This window comes from Pungitius pungitius, chromosome 16 (assembly GCF_949316345.1).
Source record: "Pungitius pungitius chromosome 16, fPunPun2.1, whole genome shotgun sequence".
Taxonomy (NCBI): domain Eukaryota; kingdom Metazoa; phylum Chordata; class Actinopteri; order Perciformes; family Gasterosteidae; genus Pungitius; species Pungitius pungitius.
The window spans coordinates 11,393,600-11,415,462 of NC_084915.1; the positions used below are offsets into that span (position 1 = coordinate 11,393,600).

Genomic DNA, 21,863 nt, shown 5'->3' on the forward strand with positions numbered 1-21,863 from the left:
CCCCCGGCCCTCTTGTTTTACAGCACACCGCTCAGTCGCTTCCGACGCGGTGCTCGGCGCCAACTACCGGGCCGTTATCTCTGCCTGCGTAGGAGGCCTCGCTTTGAGCTGTTGTTTGACCAACAACACATTCCTAGTGTAATTCTATTCAACACCCCTCGATTTAAGAAGCTGGGCGCTAGCGAAAGGCCCACCACAGTGTTCTTCCCCGAGGGCCGGATGGAGGTCAGAGAGGAGCCGTTTGTTCTAGAGAGTATTATTACGCCAAGAGCTCAAATGAAATGGCTGTAAATAAACCCTGTTACCCAAGTAACACAGCTGAAGGTCTCTTTTTGTGCAGGATCTCAGCTACCGGTGGCTGGCACAGTGGTGACTGCCTTTTGTCTCACTGTTCATATCCTACACGTGATAAACGTTATACGGCTCACTTTTGAATAACTGCCTGCTGGTCAGACTGACAGATAAGAAACAACAGACAAAGTGGACGGCAACTACTGGAAAGTGAGGAGGCCTCACTGAGGAGACATTAGCACAGGTGAGCCCTTCAATGATTTAAAGAAAAGGGTGGTTGAGGAGAAATGTCAACCTAAAAAAGGTAGAATGACACCCTTTATTGCGTACAAAAAGACAAAAGAAAGGATTTCTGAAAGTGCTTTGGCTAACACAAATTCAAAACCGTCACTGTTCAAAGCAAGTCGTCATTTGCCTTGGGTCCACTGAAGGGTAAATCCATAACAATTAAAAATCACATCACATTTGAACTCAATTTATGTAAAACACACAAGGCAAACATTGGCCTTTAGCCTTTAACTAAAAATGTTAAATCAAGTATTCGATCCTTTGAAGCGTTCCTCTGCATCAACATACTTGCTTCTGCTTCCAATGTGTCTGAAGAAGGATATGAACCCAGAGGTGCTTCCTTGTCCCTCTACATGACTCCCTCCCTTCCTACCAAGCAATGAACTACCGACTCCTCCTGCTGCTTCTTCCTCCTCTTCCGCCCTCATGTTTTCTGTCCTTGATCCAGAGTAGTGTGACGACCTGTAAGACATGCTTCTCTGGAACAAGTCTCCCAGCCGGAAGCCAGATCCTGGAGATTGCCCGTTTTCATCAATCGAAACGGACCTGAAGATGGGACCGTTTGACGCGGCCCCCGGATTGGGACGCTCGGGAGGAGACTCATAACTCCCAGATGGAGATGTTAGATATCCCTGACTGGAGGAGTTGGGGAGATAATTGCCTTCGTCACTCTCCCAGACTCTATCTTCAAGGTCGTCTCCGGCTAGGGCGGAGGACAGTCTGCGTTGGAGTGCTGGTCGGTCCTGGCGGGAGGCGGCTCGTTTGGGGCAAGTGAAGGGACTCAGGATGGTCCACGGGGAGCCCAAACCCTCGGCTTCAGAGAAGAAGTAGTCTCTGGATCTAGGCCGAGGAGTACTCGGGGTATCCGGCGGGCCTCCTGCTCTCTCCGACTGACGAGGAGGAGAGCCCGAAACGGCGTCCCCGTCGACGCTGCTTTTGCCGCTGTGGTATCTCGCCACCTTCCGAGTTATCTCGCGTGTCCTCTGAGCCCCTTCTGCGTTTCCCGGTTCTGCCACGCGCTCGTCCTCCGTCGGCAATTTGGGCGATTTGTTCACGAGTTTCTCTTGTTTGAGGCCCGGCGCGGTCACAGCGTTTACCGCCGGCGGAACGATCCGAGAGCTGCACTCGGCGAGGGAATCTCCGACTGTGGGAAGAGCGCTCTTCCTGCACCTGACCAATCCTTCCGGAGCGGTGGAGAGGAGGCTGTGCAGGGCCGACTCCAGGCCCGCCGAGGCCGGGTCGCTCTCGGGCGCCGGGCAGGACGCGGTCACCGTGGAGCGCCGCTTGGCTGCGATTCGCACGCTCTCCTTCTGCTTGCGCCTCTGCTCGGCTGCCTCTCGCGCTCGGTTCTCCTGCACACAAGAACGCATTAAAAGGAAAACACAGCGAGAGGGGACGAACGCACTCGACGTTTAAGAGCGATGGTAAAACCTTTGTCTTACCTGTACAGCCGTCTCAAACCGCTTGCAAAACGAGTGGAAGATGGAGCAGCACTCCTCCAGTTTGAAGGTATCTGGGTCTTCACAGAAGTACTCGGCCACGGCGTTGCTCACAGACTTCAGCTCCTGAAGAGACATCTCCAAATCAACCAGCTTAGCCTCAGCCCTCTGCGGAGAGATGACACAACCAGGTTATAAACTGACTGGAGTGTTCACAGGCTCCGCTTGAAAGAAAGTCAAACTACAAGCAGAAACTTTACCAACAGAAATGTTTCCATTTGCTGCAAGAGGTCGGGCTGTCGGCTGCTGTACAACTTCACTTCCTTGACTTTCTTGACTTCCCTTTCGTAATCTGCGAGGACCTCCTCCTTGCAAATTCTGTGTTGGCAAGAAACAAGCATTAATTTACACAACGTATTAAAAATGTGTGCACACTGCCACTCCCACACAAGGTCAGATTGTAAAAACAGACAACATTTGAAGCTTCTATTGGTGAACAAACGGTCTAAATAGTGGTCGGTATACTAATGATAGCCACCTTGCTCCCAAACCAATATTTTCAAGCTGGCTGGAAAACATCAGCAACTCAGCATCCATTTCCTCTGCTTGCTGTGGGTGAAAGACAAAAGCAATCGAGCAATAGTGAGTTTTGGGGACAAAGCATGATAACAGACTCTTTAATCATTCCCTGATATTTTCCCCATCCGTCTATCCCAGGGCTCCTCTTCACCTTGGCAACATAGTGCATGAGGTTCATGCCAGGCTTGTTGGCCTTGGTGTCTGCCAGCTTGAGCAGAGAGGTCATCCTGAAGCCAATGGCATTGGCAGTGGCGCTGTAACCACCCTGAAAAATACATCATTTCAATGGTCCACTCATCAGTATGATGGATGCAGAGTCAAAGGGTAACAAATACATCAAGTCAAAACAAATACAGGGCCAGTCAGTTTAGATTCTCATTGAATATAATGAGAAAATGTGTCCAAACTTTAAAGGGTACTGTATACATGATGTTAAAAAAGAAAAATACCAACAGCATTCATGTAATTCCCCGCCTTTAACACCAGGCGAATGACCGAGTGGAGGTCATCACAGTCCAACAGCTCTAAAAGAAAAAGATGGAGACAAATGAGACAAAGAGCCTTAAGTTAAACCTCAAATGTGAACTGGTTGTGTTTGAAACACTATCGGTGGATGCTTGTGAAATGTTACCATTAGCTGCTTTGGTCATGACAGCAACAGAGTTCTTCACTTCCTCCATAAGAGGAAAGAATTCTTCCCTCAGCATCATTGTTTTCAGGCGCTCCTCATAGCTGAAGGCAAGACACATTAATAACAAAAAAATGACTGGATCATTAGTTTCATTATCCGTCTGTCATGCAGAGAACGGGTGGCAGGCCCAACAATGAAGCCATGTACCGCTGTGGACAGCAGCAACATGAATTTCAGCTCCTGTAACAAAAAGCCTATTCAAAATGACTACAATGTCAACCGAAAATATTCGGAATAAAGCATACAGTGGAAAGGACATTTTTGTTATCCTAGTTGGTTTAAATACATTCTGTTGGCGTCCTGTCCACAGCAGTGTTGCATTGCTCGTACCTCTGTATGTTTCACCAGCATGGACAAGTATGATAAACCGTAGATTAAAAAAGGACCCAAACAATCCCCTGAAGCCAAGAGATATCTGTGTAAGGCAACATATTCAAATACAATCCAATACATCAACAAAATTCCACGCTGAAAGAAGCAATTTTGTTGCGGTCAGCATTTCATTATTTTGTATTATCTAATATGTTGCACTTTTTTCACTCACTTGTTACGTGGTTACGTGGTTGCAAAGAAAAATAAATATTTCAAAATACAACAAAAAGAAGCAGTTTCACAAAACTGACCCGGGCAATTTGACCAGCAGCACCATGAACTGGTCCGCCTCAGGTAACACCGAGAGGCTCCCATTGTACGACCGCAGTAGCTTCACCTGTAAATACACACATGTTCCTTAAGGGGCCCTTTGAAAGTTATTTCAGGGTAAGATGAAAGGCAATAACAACATTATTTTCATATCTAAACATCCTAATAAATGTAAAGCTCTTTGGGGCCTGGCTCCATTTTACCACTTCTAGTTTTATCCCTGTGTATTTCTCAACATGAAAAGTCACTAATGGGTTGACATTTTATGGATATAGGATTTATTCAAGACAATGTGAAGGTGTGAATGGAGCTGCTGTTACCTCAGTTTCTTCTGGCAGGAGTTTACAAAGCTCTTTTAGTTTCCCTGTCCCAAATCTCAGCCAGTTCCCTTTACAAATATCCTGCACCATTTCTGTCACTGGCCTGTAGAGGGAGACAAAGGAAAAGAAAAGAAAAGCACTCCATCAACCATATTCAACAGGACATATCAGACGTGATTAGCGATTCTCCATTTTCTAGTTGCTGCTGCGACATAAGTGTTGTAGATCACTACATGATATTTGAAGGAGCCCTGGAGATGTTGGAAGACTGGTGGCTACTACACACAAATTACAGAATTAACTCAAACACTTTTCATTACCAAACATGTATTGAAAAAAGTAATGTTAATTCAGTAATTTCAGAAAAACTTTATGCCATCACGTCACATCATAAAACAGGTTACAAAACCACCCTCATCTCTACTAGCACTTTGATGTGTTTTTTTGTCAAGCAAAAGCCTTCAAAAAGCAGCATCAAATCCCTCTTCGTTGTGAAAGAAGCAGAGGCAATTTGAATTTGAACAACTCTAAAGCTAATGACAGCACTTAGCTGTTGATACAAGTCGGGTCTGCATTTGGTATTCAAAGTGAGATCTTGTTGAGCCTTGTACGGAAAGTTACGTCATATTGAGTCATGAGTCTCACACTGAAGTTTTACAACCAGGAATTACAATATTAATTTAAAAAAAATAGATTTACTTGTAAAAATAATAAATATTAAGTATTAGTATTAGTAATAAGTATTAGGATTAAGGGAAATACATGTTAAAGGATTTGTGTATTGTGTTTTTTACACTTTTATTATAAAAAGAGTGGTATTTAATTTCATGTAATTTTCTAGGTTGGTATGAATCAATGAATGGATGCCAGATATTGCACTGCAGTTGTGATCACAGTTACTTCACACAACTCTTCTGCCCATCACTGTCTCGACTGCCCCAGCTGCCCGTGATGGTAGATAATAAGAGGACCTAATTGTGTTCCTGTTACATGAAACTGCATATTAAAAGAAAAACAAGTTCATGCAATAATTAAACATGCCACTACATTACCCTGGTTCTCCAACATGGCTGCTGGGTACCCCCCCCCCCCCCCCCCCCCCCCCCCCTTCTTCTTCTGCTCGACCGCTGGGTCGGAGCCATGATCCTATCATTTAAGAATTAATACAATTGAGACATAATTGTTCTCTATGTTGCCGCTGAACACTGAAGCGATGTTTAAAAGGACATTTCCATTTATTTGAATGTGGTCCTCAGATAAAGGGCCTGCTAGTTGGGTAATGATTAGCGAAGTGGAAGTGAGTCAAGAGATGCTTCCCTGACCGTGTTGGACATGAGAGCGCTGTGCACTGCTCTTCTTCCACCGACCCTACGGTTTTAGTTGGGTATGCACTTTGAGGGTTCATGTACTAAATCCTAAACAATGTCTACGTTAAGACGCTAAATTTCAACGATATAACTCTCTTTTTGATTAAAAGAAGCAACCCTTACCTCTTGAAATGTCTCAGGAAGATCCCAATATTCATACTCTTTTTAGAGTCAAGGATTGTGACCTAAAGAAAAAACAAAAATGTATTTATTCTACTGCAATCAGATGAGAAGCCAATCTTTACCAAATGACATTTCACATACGTTTATGAGGAAGCCAAACACTCACTCTCGCTCTACTTTAGCTGTTCCTCATGCTTAGAGTGGAACTTTGAGAAGGTAGTTCCTATTCGTGGGTTTATTACTTCCCCAGGTTGCACATGTCTGTATTAAGGTCCGTGCCCATAAAAACTTTTGTGCAAAATCGGTAGCTGTAAATGACCCTCCGATACGTTAATCGCATATTCAAACATGGCCAGAGTGCAAACCTTGCTCTTCGGCGGAGGCTCCTGTGGAAAGAGGTGCATGCCTTCATAGGCCTTCAGGCCGCTGCCCCTCGAGTTGCGCAGCGAGGCCCTTCTGTCCACGTGACTGAACAACTCCTCCATGCTGGGGATATCCAGCACCAGATCCCTCTGGGGACGCTTCGACGTCCACACGTTCAGTTTTCCCAGGACACGCTGGCTGGGGATGGTGTCCCAGTTCAGCTTCTTCATGGAGCGCCGCTGGACGTCACGAGAGCCGAAAAGAGCGGGTGGAGGTGGTGGTGGTGGTGGTGGTGGTGGAGGGGGAGGAGGAGGCGGCGGTACAACAAGAGCACACATGGGGGGAGGCGCGGCAGAAGACGACAGCAGATCTGGATCGTCCCGAGCACCCGGTGATGGAGGAGCAGAGTCTTGCGAGGAACAGTTGGGAAGAGGGGCGGATTTTAAAATCAGCACTCCCTCCATCATCTGGTCATCTGTGCAGGATTATGGAAGGAGGAAGTATCCTGCTTCAGGCCAATTAAATCTGAGGAGATACAGAATTATAAATCCATTAAAAAAATTGAAAAACCCAACCCTTGGAATATAGAACTATGTGTCAATAAAAAACAAAAAAACATTCAGATATTTTCTTTTTGCTAACCGGCAAAAACACCTAATACTTAATCAGAATCCTTCAGAAGGTGGTTTGTTTTGTTGTTTTGGATAACCTGTGAAACAATGAACTATCCAAAAAGGAACTGACATTTTCGTTTTATATGTTACTACACTTCCTCTAACTACACAATACAGCATAAAATGTGCTCCACAATAAGCCTTTCGTCCAATTATAGTTCTTCCGCATGTTAAGAGAACACGAAACGTCATTGAGAGAATGTTGCTTTTTTTTAATACCTCCATCTCCACATAAAAAGATAAATAGGACACCTGCCAGCCAACAAACGACGAAATATAAACCACATTAAATAGTACTAATTGAATCTCTGGGGGCTTCTCTGCCCAGATCAGCTGTTCATCTCAAAATAAGAGTCGAATCCAACTAGAATTAGAGATATTGTAACCGCCCCCCCGCACTACGTGCTGCCGGACAAGACTCTGAAATGGTTGATAAAACACGTTTGTGTCCCTGTGAGAGCTTCGCTGTAAGTTATTTACATACAACGGAGGGCTCCCATCCTTACAGAACGTAACCAATCCTCCTTCCCATGCTACAAAACGCACAGTGGCGCTTTAATAGACTCCAGGGGTGCATTTCTTTTTTTTTTTTATTCGTTACTTACCGTACTGAAACGTAGCTGTCATATAAATCCTCTTCAGTGACCTCGCCTCGTGTGCCTGCAGCAGTCTGCGGCTCGTGCGTCTCACAACCAGCAGTCACAGGTGCAGGACGCGCCTCCACCAATCACAGGTTGCAGGAGACGCCTCCACCAATCACATTCAAAGTCAGCTTCCCGGTCCGGCAACGCCCTTTGAGAATGGAGGTGAGCAACTTGATGGAGAAAAACTTTCACTTGGTGAGCAACCAAAGGGGGTCAAACTTCCAACAAAAATCTATTAGAAATGTATCAATGATACTTAAATGGTTTCAATAATAAAACAAGGGATTTTGATAAATGATGCTTGATTAGAGGATTAGTTCTTAAATAGCTTTTTATAATTGTAATCATGCAGTTGAAGTTTTTACTAAATCCAGATGGTGTTTGCATGCAACAGAAAGCACACTGGAGGAAATAATATGAACTGGATGAAAGCAGAAATAAAACAAAGCCAGACAATTTGAAAATGTGTACTTTAATTTTTTTCCCTCGGGGTCAGGTGGGACTTCTCGGGTCAGAGTGAGGAATGAAGGCAGAGTATCACATCGATCAATGACAATATCATTTATATCTTAAATATCATTATGTGCAATCATTCATACAGTACAATACACCAGCTCAGACTACAAAATATTGATTGTACACAAATAAAATATTTCATTTTATAAATCTTGGTTCTCTCTCAGCAACAATCTACAGACAGCTAGTAAGAGTGACTAAAAATGCTTGTCACACTTTTTTCAATTCGATGGAGGTTTCACAATTACTTAAAAGAAATTCCTATTTTTAAAAATCCTATTGCCATTCATTTCGGTTGTTGGGGTTTGGAATTTGAAAGGGGCAGGTTTGGAAAAGAGGAGTCACATTTTGTTGATATTGCTGTATGACGATCAAACGGACCAAGAGCTTATCAATGAAACAAGTTCAGCAGCGAGTGCGGTCCGGGTCTTACTGGGCGACTCGTTCAGCTGGAATAAAAACACACGAGGGATGTGTGCTCTGAAAGTACAAGCCAACCAAAATCACACTATCAATTTATCAAAATCAACTTTTCATCAAAAATCTAAATCACCGTCCTTCCCATAATAACAATCCTCAGCACAATTCAAAGGAAACACAAATTTTGGATTTCGCCTCAGCCAGTGTCACGAATTAAAAACCAGACCGTGACGCCATGCCTGTCCATGCGAGCTGGCGTGCAGAAGGCCAAGAGCAGAGCATCAGTGCGTCGACGCGGATACGCACCTGTACTTTGGATCGCTGCCTGCCATGCAAATACAGAGGAGACGAGGAGGAGGAGGACGAGGAGGACAAACCCAGTGACTGAGTTCAATTCATTCATTATACCGGATTATCTTCAGCTGACTTCAGAGATGCAACACTGGGAAACATAACTACTTCTGATGAGTTGGTTTAGAAATACTTTTTGGAGTATATAAATTACAAAATCTGTTAAAGAGCGTGTAGGATATTCTCATGTTAGTGTGTTATCTGAAAAACGCCTTTTGCGTCATACTCATAATTCGAGTAATTTGTACAGATACGTTGATTCCAACAGATATAATGAACAGTATACAATAATGCATAAAAATTACATTACACATTACATTTGGAGTACCATGCCGATATTCTGCAGTAATATCTTCTAATTGTCATCAATAGATGATTGTTTATTATACTAAGACAATGTTTCAATTAAAGGACATTGAACAAATAATGAATAAGTAGTTTTATCACATTGCCCAACTACTATACAAGTTTGATGTTGGAAATATTAAGATTGGGAATATTAGACAGTAATCTTCAGTGTGAAGAAAGGGAACCATAGACAAATATATTCTGCTTTAGTGAGCCTGAACCATTTGACCCTAGATGTTAATGACGTGTCCACTTTATCTTTAAAGACAAACACATTTGCATGTAAGAATGTGAAAAAATATGGAATGAATTCCTTCTAAATAAAAAGGAGTGAAATTTGTTGTATGTTGATCGCCTGACACACGCCCATCTAGCAGGGTTCAACTGTCCCTCAAAGCGTCCTCAGTCCAAAGGCAAACTGCTTAAACAACCACTGAAGTGACAGTAAACATGTCTCTCAATTATCTTTGGGCAAATAAAATACCACTAACGATCCCAACCAGTAGAACTTTTTGGAAAGCGGTGGCAGTGTTCCTTAAACAATCGTTGCATATCTGAGTTGATGTAAAAACAATTGAAATCTGTAGCATTTCTGATAATTATGTCTTTTGGTACTTTCTCCCTAAAGCACCAGCGGACAAACAGTGTACTGTGCGTTTCTCTGAAGCACAACATAATAATACAAATCAAAACAGCAAAAACTGAACATAACACAGTAGTGTCTTAGTTGTGTGAGCAAATAACAATCATACTATTTCAAAAGTTAAACAGTACTTAATTTGAGATGTACATTGATTGGAAATACCTAAGCATTCCTTTCCAGTGTACCTTACGAATCCCCTTCTTGTGGAGTTTTTTACCTGTTTATCTGAATTTATCCTTCTTCTTGCAGGCCACGTGTTCATTTAGTGCGTTAGCGCATAAATAAAAGAGGCACACAACGAAAGTGATAAGGTCTGGAAGAGTTTTTGATGTAGTGTTTGGTTACATCCGAGGGTGTTGCAATGGATTTGTCGTCGTTTCCTTTTGTCATCTTGTCGCTGTACCCGAGATGGTGCGGGGTTGAAGTTTAGCTCAGCGCACAAGTTGGCACTTGAGTGGAGCAATAATGCCCATGACAGACTGGTTGACACAGCAAAATAGTGATGACATTTAAGGGAGTTAGATAGAAGGAAGGGAAAGATGAACACAGTTCCTCTTGGAACAAAGTGAAAAGAATAGGTCAGAGTGGGAAAAAAAAAGGAAAGTTGGGGAGAGGCACTAAAAGCCCCAACCACCCCCGACTCTCCAGGAAACTGGCAGCTTGGTTCCCTGCTTCATTTTGCCCCTTCAACAATAATACCCTGCGATCCATCCGTCCAATCATCTAGCCATCTTTTCCCCCCCTGTAGTGGTCCCCTTTAAATTTGGGTGTTCAAACGGTAACGGGTGGAGGTGGTTGAAGAGGAGGCTGCGGGAGGTTAGGGCCGATCTCCTCACTGCTCCTCTAACCAGGAGGGCTTGTCGTCCCCGGGAGGCTTCAACTTTATGTTGAACTGCTTCAGCGTCTGCTCCAGCTGCTGCTGGTTGCCAGCAAAGTACGCCGAGATGGCATTATGGAAGAGGAGCAGCTGCTTATGCATCACCTTCACCTGGTGGAAAGAAACAAGGGAAACTCATTTTTGCAAATCATCACGACAGACTGACTAAATCTTACATGTTTTCATTTTTTCTCTTCCACTTTGACGGCTGGTGATGAAGCCCACGGACCTTATTCTCCTCCAGGAACTTGAGTTTAATGATGACGTCCGAGCGGAGACGTTCATATTTGTCCTTCTGGATTTGGTACTGTTGCTGAGCGGCATCTATGCGGGCCATGGCGACAGCATCCCTCGGCCCCAGACTCAGTTCCTCCAGGTCTGCCCGGTAGGCATCGAACTCCAGCCTGTTCATTAACAAAGGAAATATCAGCTTGTAAAACTAGCCACTTGTTAAACACCCTGACTGTACACCTTGTCTCTCAACTCCAGCCTCAACCGGTGGGTTCTGAGATAACAAGGGCTTTAAGTGTGTATTAAAAAACAAAACACTTTAAGAAAAAGAAGGATATAAAGGGAATATTGAAAAGATAAAGATTGAATGGTGAGGGTACATGTGCTGCGTGTGCTTACCTGGCACCCTCATACATCTTGATTGTCATAAGGGTGTCCTCCATGGTCTTGTTGACCAGTGTGTTGATGCTTGACACAAAGAAGTTAATGGCACCAAGGAGAGTCTCCCCATTTTTACACAGCAACTTCTGAGTCTCTGCATTGTAGCCAAACTCATCCTGAATGAAAGCACACGATAGAACTAGGATTTATTAAAAGGTTTCCAATGTTTCTACACAGACCTTTTATTCAACTTTCAACAGATTGTTCATGAAGCTTTGATGCTTCAAGGCATCAGAGTTTTAGGCCTCACCCGCAGCTCTGGAGATTTCTGACTGAGGTCAGCAAAGGTGTCCCCCAGTGCATGCTGGGTCTGCACCATGTTGTAGAAGTGGTTAGTCAGCGCTCTGGCCAATCGGAGTACACTCTCATATTTCCTTTTAGTGTCCCTCAGCACCTCAATCTGAGCCTCGAGCTCCATGTCCACAGTGCGGGAACCCCGACCGAAGCGTTCTGAGATCATTTGCTTAGTACACTGACAAAAACAAAAAAACAGAAACATTAGGAACAGAATGCATACCGCGGAAGGGAAAATAAATGATAAAAATCCCCTAGAAGCATTTTATCATGCAGGTCAACAATTAAAGAACTTCAGATACCTTGTAAGTGTTGAGACCCCACTTCTTCACCGTTTCTAGCTTTTCCACAGCCACACCGCGGGTCGCCTCGTCCGCGGCCATTGACGAGCTGCTGCTGCTGTGGTGCATGCTGGAACCTGAGAGACATTGTAGAAACACAGGAACTTTTTTAAAACAATGTTGTTGTTTTTTTAAAAACACAGACAAGAAAAGCCAACAGAAAGAGACACGATTTTAGTACAGCAAAGAATAGATCTTATAGAGAACCAGCAACTACTGAAAGTACATTAAAACAGAAGAAAAAGACAAATCTGTCTGCTAGTTTCAAGCCGTGTCAATCACCATCGTCCCTAACACTGTAAAACATGAATTTGACTGAAGTGGAGTAGAAATTAGATATTTTATATTGACCTATAACAGAAAGGAGACATGCTGCACATGGTAGGGATATTCTGGGTCACTGCAACATGATCAATCAATGCAGGGCCCAAAGCATTCACCCGCACAGCTTTCCCTCCCCAGTACCTTTGTGCTCATTTGATTGGCTCGCTATGGGCCCGGAGATAGAACTGCTTGTGGGAACGCTACGTCGCCTGGCCTTCATACGCAGCTCTGTGACCACGAGTGGTCAGGTATGGATGAAAGGTCGGTATGAATTAGGGGGATGGGGCAGGAGTGGAATTCACATTGGATTTTGGATGTTGTTTTTTTAAGGCCAAGGATGGAATGATAACATAGGTGGACGATTGTGGGGAGGGGCGGGGAAATGCAGACAAGTACAATGAAAAAAGCAAGAGGAAGAGGAGGAACATGTAGGAGGGAATGGATAGAAAGGAGGTGGATGACAAAGAGAGAAGCACAAAGCTGAAACGACAACATTTAATGCATAACAAGACAAATGAGTGATGATGAAGACGGGGGCTGTTGCAGAACTTCCCATTCCGACGCCTTTTATTTCGACATAAGAAATTTAAAAGATTAATATGTGATCAATGAAGGCCTCTAAAACTTAAACGTCTACTAAGGTTCTCTCAGAAACATCTTATTTTTGCCATATGTATTCAATGACTTAGTACAAATATGCACGGATAGACGTGATCGTGGTTTCTGCTATGAAGAAGTTCAGTTTTGTTAGTTATTTTGGGAATGAAAAAAATGTGCAGACAGACAAAAAAAGGAGTATGTAAAAGAAAAGCTTTGATAGAAAAAGCCACAATTTAAAATAGAGGAGCAGCAGAAGGAAGTGTACTGCTCCTCTCTCCACTGAAAAACTGCTAAAGATAGAAAGGACAAAAGATGGTTCCCAGCAATCCAAAAAGTACAAAAAGTCTTATTCCAAAATGAGAGCCATTATGTGAGAAATATACATGAAAATATAAATCCCATTACGTGGTGCAGTAACCTAAAAGGAACTCTTCTATATTTACAGACTCTAGATTCCAAATCATATATACGTTCCTCTCCCTAAATATTATCCTGTCACATTTTGGAAATAAGCTCTCTGTTAAAAATAATAATTAATTCTAAGGAGCCACCTAATCCTGAAACTGGGATCCTTTTGTTAAACGCTGCATTGTAGTGCACAGCAGGTCCTGGGAGAGAGAGAGTGAGACAAAGAAGCAGAAATATTAGAAACAAGTAATCCATTGCGTCTCATTTCCCTTTGACACGGCTTATTCTGCTACACTGCTGTAGTCAATGCCTAGACAAATGTGAAGTTGATGTTAGATCATTTGGAGAACTTAAATATCACACAACTCAAAGACACAGCATAACAGATTTCCCATACGGTGTAATAATTTGGAGTAGGTTTGGTATTAAGGTGAGATCATTGACATGACTTGAAACTGTTGCTTGGGATTCAGAAGCACTGACGAACAAAAAAAACGTGTCATTCACAGTTAATACAGTACATCTGAAAGGTTAAAATGTTACCCGGCATTCAGACCGTTTAAAGACTGAAGATCATGGACTAGTAAATTAAACAAATTGAAGCATATTGATGGAAATCACTCACTTAATTCTTATTTTTTATTAGCCTTTATACACTCATAATTTATTTAATTTGTTCTTAACCTGTTGCACCGGACCGAGCCAGAACAGGATTATTGTGTCCTCGTGACGAACGAATATATGTTCTTAGCTACAACCTCTACTAATCTGTTTGACAATACTCCAAAAACAACAACGAGTTCTAAAATATGATGCAAAAGAGTCCAGAAAATGTGCACACTGATGCGCATCTTTCTCAGCGTAGCAAGGACCTAAAAAAAGAAACACCGAAGGTGCCTAAACCACAGCAAAAAGAACCATCAACCATAAGAATCCAAAATGCCCCTTTCCTGTTACGTTTTGAGCACAATTAAGATATTAATCAGACAATCCTCGCTGAGCGTGACTTTACAGCCCTACCCATGTTGGCTTCTGATTGGCTAAGGAGGCTGCCACTCATTTTCACGCGGCTTTCGATGGATCCAATTGGATCAGACTATTAAAAAAGTGGTTGAAAGGCATGAAACGGCATCAGGCGGTGGCCCACAAAGGGGCCTGCATGCAATACAGCAGACCTATAACCAAGGTCCTTGATCGTAATACTCAATTTCTGTCAATACGTCTTTACTGTAGTGTCAGTATCATTCAAAATGAATTGAAACATGTAGTTCCAGACCATACACTATGGTGCTAACCATAAATAACTAAGACGGACCGCAGATTCCCAAATGAAGTGAAGGCTACGGGGAGAGAGGTGGCCAAGTGCAAATTGAACACAAATGAATTTCAGGACGAGCTCATGGGAAGAATAAAAGGGCCCCATAAACACTTCTTATTAAACTCATTGAATAGCCTCGCAGTCATAGGCACAGCACCGTGTCACCGTGACGACGGCGCTGGGAAGAGACTGAAAAGAGATCAGAAATGAGAGCAGTAGGACTGTACCTTTGATTGAGCTGGTGGGGATGATTCCCTCTGCTGTTCCTCCATAGCCCCCCGATACGATGCTGGTCTCGTTCAGATTGGGACCCGACACCATCACCTGCTGCAGGTCCTTCAAGGTTAAAGTGGGGAAATGTAAAACAGAACAAGAACAAGGAAGAGTTGAGGGAATTGGGTGGAGATATGCAAACAGGAGTGTCAGGCTTTCTCACTAGAGGGAGACAAACATTACTATGTTAGAAAAGTTAGTCATTACACACAAGCTTGAGGGAGTGTCTAAATTTAACCACTTATCTGGAAGCCAAAAGGAAAGAATACAAAGTGTGTGAAAAACAGCAAAGACACCCAAATTTCCCAGTAAATAATCTACGGGCCAGCTAGGTCTACAAGACCACAGCCAGGACAGTGCTCCTGAAAACGATTTGCTTTTAAATATAATCACAGGTTTCAAAGAAGCTCCGGATTTCTGAGCGGGACTGTGTCCATTTTAACGGTTTTCATTCTTTTTTTGCTCAAGTATGAGCCATTAAAGAAAAAGAAAAACATCCATCAACAATTCATGGAAAAGCAAACACAAAGAGCCCGTTTAATCCCACCATAGTATAAGTAAAGGTACTATTGCTGGGATTTGTGTTTAGGGCTAAACAAGGAATCTTCTATATTACAATCACAAAGTTATCCAAGCTGTGCTTGAGGGCCTTATGGGCTTCTATCCAGGATCAGCTCTCTCTTGACTTTTCTACCACAACTAAAGCTTTTCATGACTGAAATGTAAAAAAAAGCACAACCAATTCAAATCAATATGCAGTAGCACAACATTATGCTTATTAGTATAATCATTATTTTGTAAAACCAACACCCGTTAAAATTGAAGAATCACACCCGCACATCATCAAGAGGCGGTAGGTCACAGGTTAGATGGCCGCTATATTTGTTAATACTACTCAATCTGAGGGATCTCTCTCAAAACACATCACGTCTGAGAGTTAGTGGGAGCGGAGTTAACAGGCAGAACAGTTGAACCTGCACAGTGGTTTGCCATGAAAAGGAAAAGCCTGACATTATGTGAAATTAACCACCGTAGTGATGTGAGGCAGTTTAATGCCGCATTAAGTCAAACCACTGAGCAGTACTACACACCAACACACACAAACGGACAAATGGCCTGCTCACCCTGGTGCCTCTGGAGCTCCCTACCTTCTCATCTAAGCTCCACTGCAGTTTTGCAGCCTGCACAGAGATGGAGGGGAAGTCGACAAACACAACAACAACAACAAAAAGAAAACAAATAGAAAAAGAAAGGAGACAATAAGAAAAATCCATGACTGAAATTATGAAGCAAGATAGAGTGATGAAAATTGAAATGATAAAATCCCATAAAAATCATCAGAATGTCCACAAACAGCAGGGATGTAAGATGGAGAGCAGTGATGACTGATATCACAGCAGCCCAGGATTGGTCATTTGGCTTCCGTGATATTGTCTCATTACTGTCTGGGAAAAAGAAAATACAGATTCTTGTGGAATAATGTAGGTTTACAACCATACGGTTTCTTCTGTAAACTTTACCTTTAATGCAAATAAATTGTTAATTCATTAATTAGCAGTCTTAAATAACAACAAAGGCCAAGTTGCCCTAATTGGTACATGTGGAGAGATGAGAAGAGAGCAAGATGGCTCACATTTAAGCCACTTCAATCTTTATCATTAAGCTCTGCACTCCAGAAATAACGATATTTCCTAACAAGACATTTACAGACATTAAAAAAAAGGGACATTCACACTGAAGAGGAAAACCATCAAGATGAAACCCTGTACAGACACAAATATAACATTTCAGTGGCCAATGTCCAGGGAGCACATTTTAATTGCCAGAAAATAAAATGTGGGTTGCGTCAAGAAAAACGTGTAACACTTCGGCCATTAGTAGAAATTCTGTCACCGATATTTTATCCAGAAACCTACAGCACCAAAGACCCCAAAAATTGTTAAAAGACAGACCAGGCCTGTTTGACTCCATGTTCTCCTTCATCTAGTTTGCATCTAGATCTGTTCGATACGGGCGAATACTGACGCAGACGCTGATCCTCCCCGGACACAATGTTGACACAGAGCCCGTTCCTTTGAGATAAAGACAACTACAGCGCGTTTAAGTTGCCTTCCGGGCAACACAGGAAGTCGTGTCTGAACAGTGAGGTTTGTTGAGACTCACAAAAAGTGTCTTGCCTGGTTATGCACCAATACTACACAGAGTGCATGCGGCGTGGATAGATATAAGCTGCAAAGCAGAGGCTCCAATTTAAAATGCCCCAAACTGCTATTTTCCGCCCCAAAAAATAACTGAGCCGCTTAGCAAGAATAAGGCCGTTATATCTCTGAATCAAAAGCAGAAGTATCAGGGAATCAGGAAACATTTATTGCCATCATATGTTAGACAATGGCAGCATGCGCATCTTAATGTACCGCAGCCTGCGATACATCTTATGCTTCTGGCAGTCGAGCTACCAGCGACCATCCCTGAACGCGGCGACATCTGAAACCAGACTTCTGCTCGCCCCGTAACCTGCCCATCCTCGAGCGCCGCGCAGCAGACGTCAATCTGATTTCAGAGGGCTTTCACCCAAGGACAAAGCACAGCCAGTCTCAGATTAGTTTCAGAGTTGCTATGACAACTGGTTAATATGCAGCACCGAACCGTGCAGCAAGACGCTTGTCGAACACTGGGCGTCGGTAGGGATTTATTTTACCACCTGAGTGGAGCATTACAGTTTGGTGAGTAAATAACAGGATCCTGCAGGATCTTAAGTCTGTTTGTCCAATGAGGTGTGCCTTGGGCGCAGGAGAAGGAACAACCCGTTCCACCAAACCGACGCTACAACTCAGTTATTTCATTCTAACTGACACCAAGACCCTGCTGAAAATAATGGAAACTGGATGTTGGTGTTCTACCATTGAGCTGGAGAAGAGTCTTTTACTATTGAGTGAGGCTCACGGGTGCTTATTCGTTGTGTGATGCAGCAGTCGCCACACTGAAGGGTTCAGCATTTTAATTTAAACACCCAGCAGAGAGGGTAGACGTAGGAGAACACGTGAGACGTCAACCTAAATCTCACAGTGAGACGTCAACCTAAATCTCACAGTGAGATCTCTTTCCGCACGTATCCAAAGGACCCAAGCAAGCCAAGTAGCTCAAGGACTGGTGCAACACATCGCTTTTTTTCCTTGATAAAGGACTTAAAAACTATACTGAGTGATCATTCTGCTCTGGACAGCTTCATTAAGGCAATGTGAGAGCTTAACAATAGGTGGCTCTATTTGCTAATAGGATTAGTATTCAAAAATTGCACTGTGCATATTATCACAGGATAGAAGTGCAATTGGTAGGAAAAAGAACCAGCTCACTGATCTCGTGATAGCTGAGGACTATATCCCATTACAGATGTCGACTTCAAAAGAGCAAAAGCCTGCAGTTATATGTCACACTGGGTTTAACCAACCGCACTACCACATAATGACATGGGCTTAAATGTAGGTATTATTTTCTTCATGCGCCCTCATGTGAATGGTATAACCTTCAGATACAGCACTGTGGCACTGAATACATCCTTAGCAGACACATTTTAAAAAGTTCAAATGTATACATGTATTTATCCTTATAACAGAACGGAAAGTCACTATGATCTCATAATGAATTATAACCAAAAAGGATTCTAGCGTATACCTAAAATTGCATTAAAAACAAATGAAAAAAAAAAAAAAGTCACACCACTGTTAAATCACCAGTCATCCAAAAGCTGTAAATGGCCAATAAAAGTCTTGCAGTGGAAGAGATTTTTATGTGTTGTAAAAAAAAAGATTAACAACAAGTAAATAATTTAAAAAAAATAAAACAACTGTCTCCGTCATTTGCTTTTGACTATGTAACTTATTATTTGTGAGCTTGGGTTTGAGAAGTGGGAGAATATTTTTACCCATTTGACCCATGGCTTACATTTTGCCTGGGGAGCAATTTTGGGGTTAGGTGTCTTGCTCAGGGACACTTCGACATGGCACATGGGGCAGTTGGGATTCAAACCAACAACTTTGTGGCTCGCAGCGCATCACATACTCCATACACCACCATCACCCAGAATACTTTAAAATGTCTGTAATAACAGCTTTGAATAGGTAATAGCAACGACTACGCTGGGTGGTGTCAAAATGTTTTAAAAAAAACACATAGCAGACTGCAGACAGATACATAACTGGGACCCACCTGTTCAAGGCTGTCATCTTCTGGTAGGGTCCCTGTGTCTCCATTACTGTTGATGGGAATCTCCATTGTGGCAGCTTTACTCATAATGCTGTCGGTCATAATGCACTACGTCTCTGTGAAAAGGAGAGAGAAAGAGAGAGACAGGAAGATAAACCTTAGATACAACAAACCACCACAGAAAAAAGCGAGGATGGGAAAAACAGCAAGGCCTAACGGAATTGAAGAGGGCAGAGCAAAGAGCGTCGTCACAACAGCCAATTCAGTGGGCAGATGGGAACGTAATTGCCAAAAAGAAAAGAAAAGGTGGATTTCAAAGAGCAAGGCTACCGCTCTGCAGGAATAGAGCTCACCTATGAAAAGCCCCCCCCCTGCCCACTACAATGAGCCGCCTTGTTGAAGTGGCCACTCTACTCCTTATAAAAGGTTGGGACGTTAGCAGCAAACCATTCCCTGAACAGCCAGACTAGAGAGGAGATTACGAAATGGATACATCAACATTGTCTGATTCTTCTAACAGGTAACTACACTTACTCGCACATTCAAGATGTGAAATCACATTAGCAGAACACATTTTCCCCACAAAGTGACAGACAAGTCGTAATATAGCTCCTAATTTTGGCTTGGAGGAATATAATTAATTGTGTGAGCCACAGATGATGGTGTAAAAGGAAGGACTACAGGTGTGAAAGACCCTTCACATGGTTTTCACATTGCAGAGCAGGATGACGGTTAAACGGGTAAATGTCACAGATGGATCTACTCCCACGAGCACAGTAGCTTACTGCAAAGACAGACTCACAAAGCAAGTCCACCGCGCACTTGTTGGTGATGAATCAAATCAAACAAAGTGGCCGGTTTAAAAGAAGAAAAAAAACTTGAGTTACAACCAACACACTCAGTCAGAGCGGACCAGCCAAGGCATCTGTGTGTAGGGAGTCCAAGCAAATACAAGCCCAAAAGTAGCCCGGATGCAATCAGTAAGTTAACTTCTGTTTTTTTATTTCAGGCCCAAACACATATGCTGCAACATAACTCAAAATGTGGCGCACTCTAACTTGAACAATGACTTGGTAGGGTTTATGGCAGTTGAAACATCCCAGATGCTGATTGAACGGAGGTAGAGCTTGTTTACATTTGCCCCGACCTCGCCTATCATAAGTGTGCTTCAGCGGGCCGTGCCCAGTCCATATCCTGAGGAATGACAACATCTGTTGACTTTAGACAAGCCAAGCAGTGGTTCTCTTGGCCAATAAACACCCGACACAAAAGAAGTCTCATACGTTTAAAGTGTTCTTTTTTTTCCTTTCTTTTTTTTTTACAAATTAGGGACAAAGGTTACTTGTCTACCTGTACACTGAGCGACCAGGTTACTCCTTTGGATAACATGAAATAGGCTGTGATCTTGCAACAGTGCCACCTCCCTCAATCCCCCTATCTTCAGTCTGTTAGTCGATCCACTTAAACCAGCATGAATCAATACGAAATGGCACAAGGGGGGGGGGAAGCGTATGCGTTAACCTGATCATTAACACACTACTATTAGGTACGGGTGGCTTCCAGCATAACTTGAATAAAAAGGTGCTACAACAGGGACAACGATCGTTACCGTCATTAACAAGGTAAGCTATCGAGGACAGTAGTTTCCTGATAAAATGAGAGAGAGGTTCGACGTGGATTAACACCCCCCCCCCCCCCCACCCCCGGCGTCCCCGACAGGTGCATCAGCGCAGGTGCTCGCTTGTTAATGCCACTCGCAGGCCTCCGCACTGCATTCAATCCGCTGCCAACACGGTGGGGCAGTTACACTCAACCGATTGTGAAAGTAGTTTGTGGGGAGTCTGCACAGGATTGAAGGACAATATGGTTTCTAGCAGCAATAAAAAAAATGATAATAATGGCCTCCTTCTACTTCACATATAAGCAGCTGTTAGGAGGCTGGTGACACGCAACCCGGGGACAAAGCTTATTGGCTAGCAGATTCGGGAATGAGCAAACACACAATGTTATTACAAAATCCAATGGAATGTCGTGGTTTTCAAACGGGTTGACTTACGGTGCGCTTGGTCACGTCGTTAAAAAAAGAAGAAGCCCAGAGCGGTTCGGGAAGCTAGCGAGCGAGCTAACGACAAGCTAGCGGCGGCGCATCCCAGTGAGCGCGCGGCTTAGAGGACACCGACGGGTCTTCTGTCAGTCCGAGGGAAAACCCGCTCGTCCGAAACAACGTACTGCTCTAGTTCACGAATATGTCCACGACATAGCCGACCAAAGCCTTATTCGAGCTGCGCTTGTCTTCCTAAATAATCTCCCCTCTACCCCTTTTTTTAATGAAACCAGAAGGAACGCTTAACGGAACTGACGACACCGCACAGTTCGCTTAACGTTAGCAGGCGGACGCTCTCTGATGCAAAGAGCGTCTATTTAAGAGAAGATGATCTCGAAGGATAAATGCAGACACTGACACAGTTCCTACCTGGTAAGCAGAGCTAACTTTGAAGACACCCATTTTGTATCCCTTTTTTGTATTTGTATTCCTTTATAAATATCTATATCACATGTATTCATGATACTACAAAAAAACGTTTGAAAAATAAAGTTAAAAAATAATTATTAAACTAGGGGTTCAGACACAGAATTGCCTGAAAATATAGTCTATTACCGTACATATGCAAAACATATACAAAACATAAATACAACAAATGATGTGTTTCAAACTCAAGGCAATGTCCTTGTAGTATAGTTTGAGGCAAAATGTATAGACACTTCATTTTGAGCTAATCTCATTATACCTAGAAATTTTAAAGGAGTGAGAGCTCTTCTTCTTTCCTCTACACGCTTCCGACCCATCTTTGAA

General features: G+C 43.0%; 2 protein-coding genes across 5 annotated transcripts; both read right to left on the minus strand.

Annotated features, from left to right (window-relative positions):
• Positions 1-252: 252 nt before the first annotated feature.
• fhdc3 (FH2 domain containing 3) lies at positions 253-7,499 on the minus strand. Its single transcript, XM_037468423.2, has 12 exons — positions 7,383-7,499; positions 6,106-6,628; positions 5,741-5,802; positions 4,251-4,353; positions 3,912-3,997; positions 3,229-3,329; positions 3,051-3,121; positions 2,749-2,862; positions 2,557-2,627; positions 2,279-2,396; positions 2,022-2,186; positions 253-1,931 (listed from the first exon to the last, which is right to left on the minus strand). Exons 2-12 carry the CDS (start codon positions 6,568-6,570, stop codon positions 825-827), a joined length of 2,463 nt encoding a protein of 820 aa, XP_037324320.2. The 5' UTR covers positions 6,571-6,628; positions 7,383-7,499; the 3' UTR covers positions 253-824.
• A 374-nt stretch (positions 7,500-7,873) lies between these two features.
• Positions 7,874-21,412, minus strand: arfip2b (ADP-ribosylation factor interacting protein 2b). 4 transcript variants are annotated; one of them, XM_037468446.2, is made up of 10 exons: positions 21,066-21,412; positions 19,013-19,125; positions 15,931-15,987; positions 14,761-14,869; positions 13,359-13,415; positions 11,845-11,960; positions 11,499-11,720; positions 11,207-11,364; positions 10,806-10,980; positions 7,874-10,687 (listed from the first exon to the last, which is right to left on the minus strand). In XM_037468446.2, the coding sequence occupies exons 2-10, from the start codon at positions 19,109-19,111 to the stop codon at positions 10,532-10,534; spliced, it is 1,149 nt and encodes a 382-aa protein (XP_037324343.2). In that variant the 5' UTR covers positions 19,112-19,125; positions 21,066-21,412; the 3' UTR covers positions 7,874-10,531. The 4 variants fall into 4 exon arrangements, with proteins under 4 accessions (XP_037324343.2, XP_037324348.1, XP_037324346.1 ...); XM_037468451.2 differs by lacking the exon at positions 13,359-13,415 and having other exon boundaries at positions 15,955-15,987; positions 21,066-21,411; XM_037468449.2 differs by lacking the exon at positions 13,359-13,415 and having other exon boundaries at positions 21,066-21,411.
• Between the last annotated feature and the right edge of the window lie 451 nt (positions 21,413-21,863).

Coding starts and splice junctions, on each gene's coding strand:
- fhdc3 (XM_037468423.2), bottom strand. CDS start 6,570: ATGATGGAGGGAGTGCTGATTTTAAAATCCGCCCCTCTTCCCAACTGT. Junction 2,863..3,050: donor CGGGGAATTACATGAATGCT/GTTGGTATTTTT, acceptor TGTATTTTTCAG/GGTGGTTACAGCGCCACTGC. Junction 2,397..2,556: donor AATATTGGTTTGGGAGCAAG/GTGGCTATCATT, acceptor TTGCCAACACAG/AATTTGCAAGGAGGAGGTCC.
- arfip2b (XM_037468446.2), bottom strand. CDS start 19,111: ATGACCGACAGCATTATGAGTAAAGCTGCCACAATGGAGATTCCCATC. Junction 13,416..14,760: donor CCCCACCAGCTCAATCAAAG/GTACAGTCCTAC, acceptor TCTCTCTCCCAG/GACCTGCTGTGCACTACAAT. Junction 11,365..11,498: donor AGAAATCTCCAGAGCTGCGG/GTGAGGCCTAAA, acceptor GCTTTCATTCAG/GATGAGTTTGGCTACAATGC.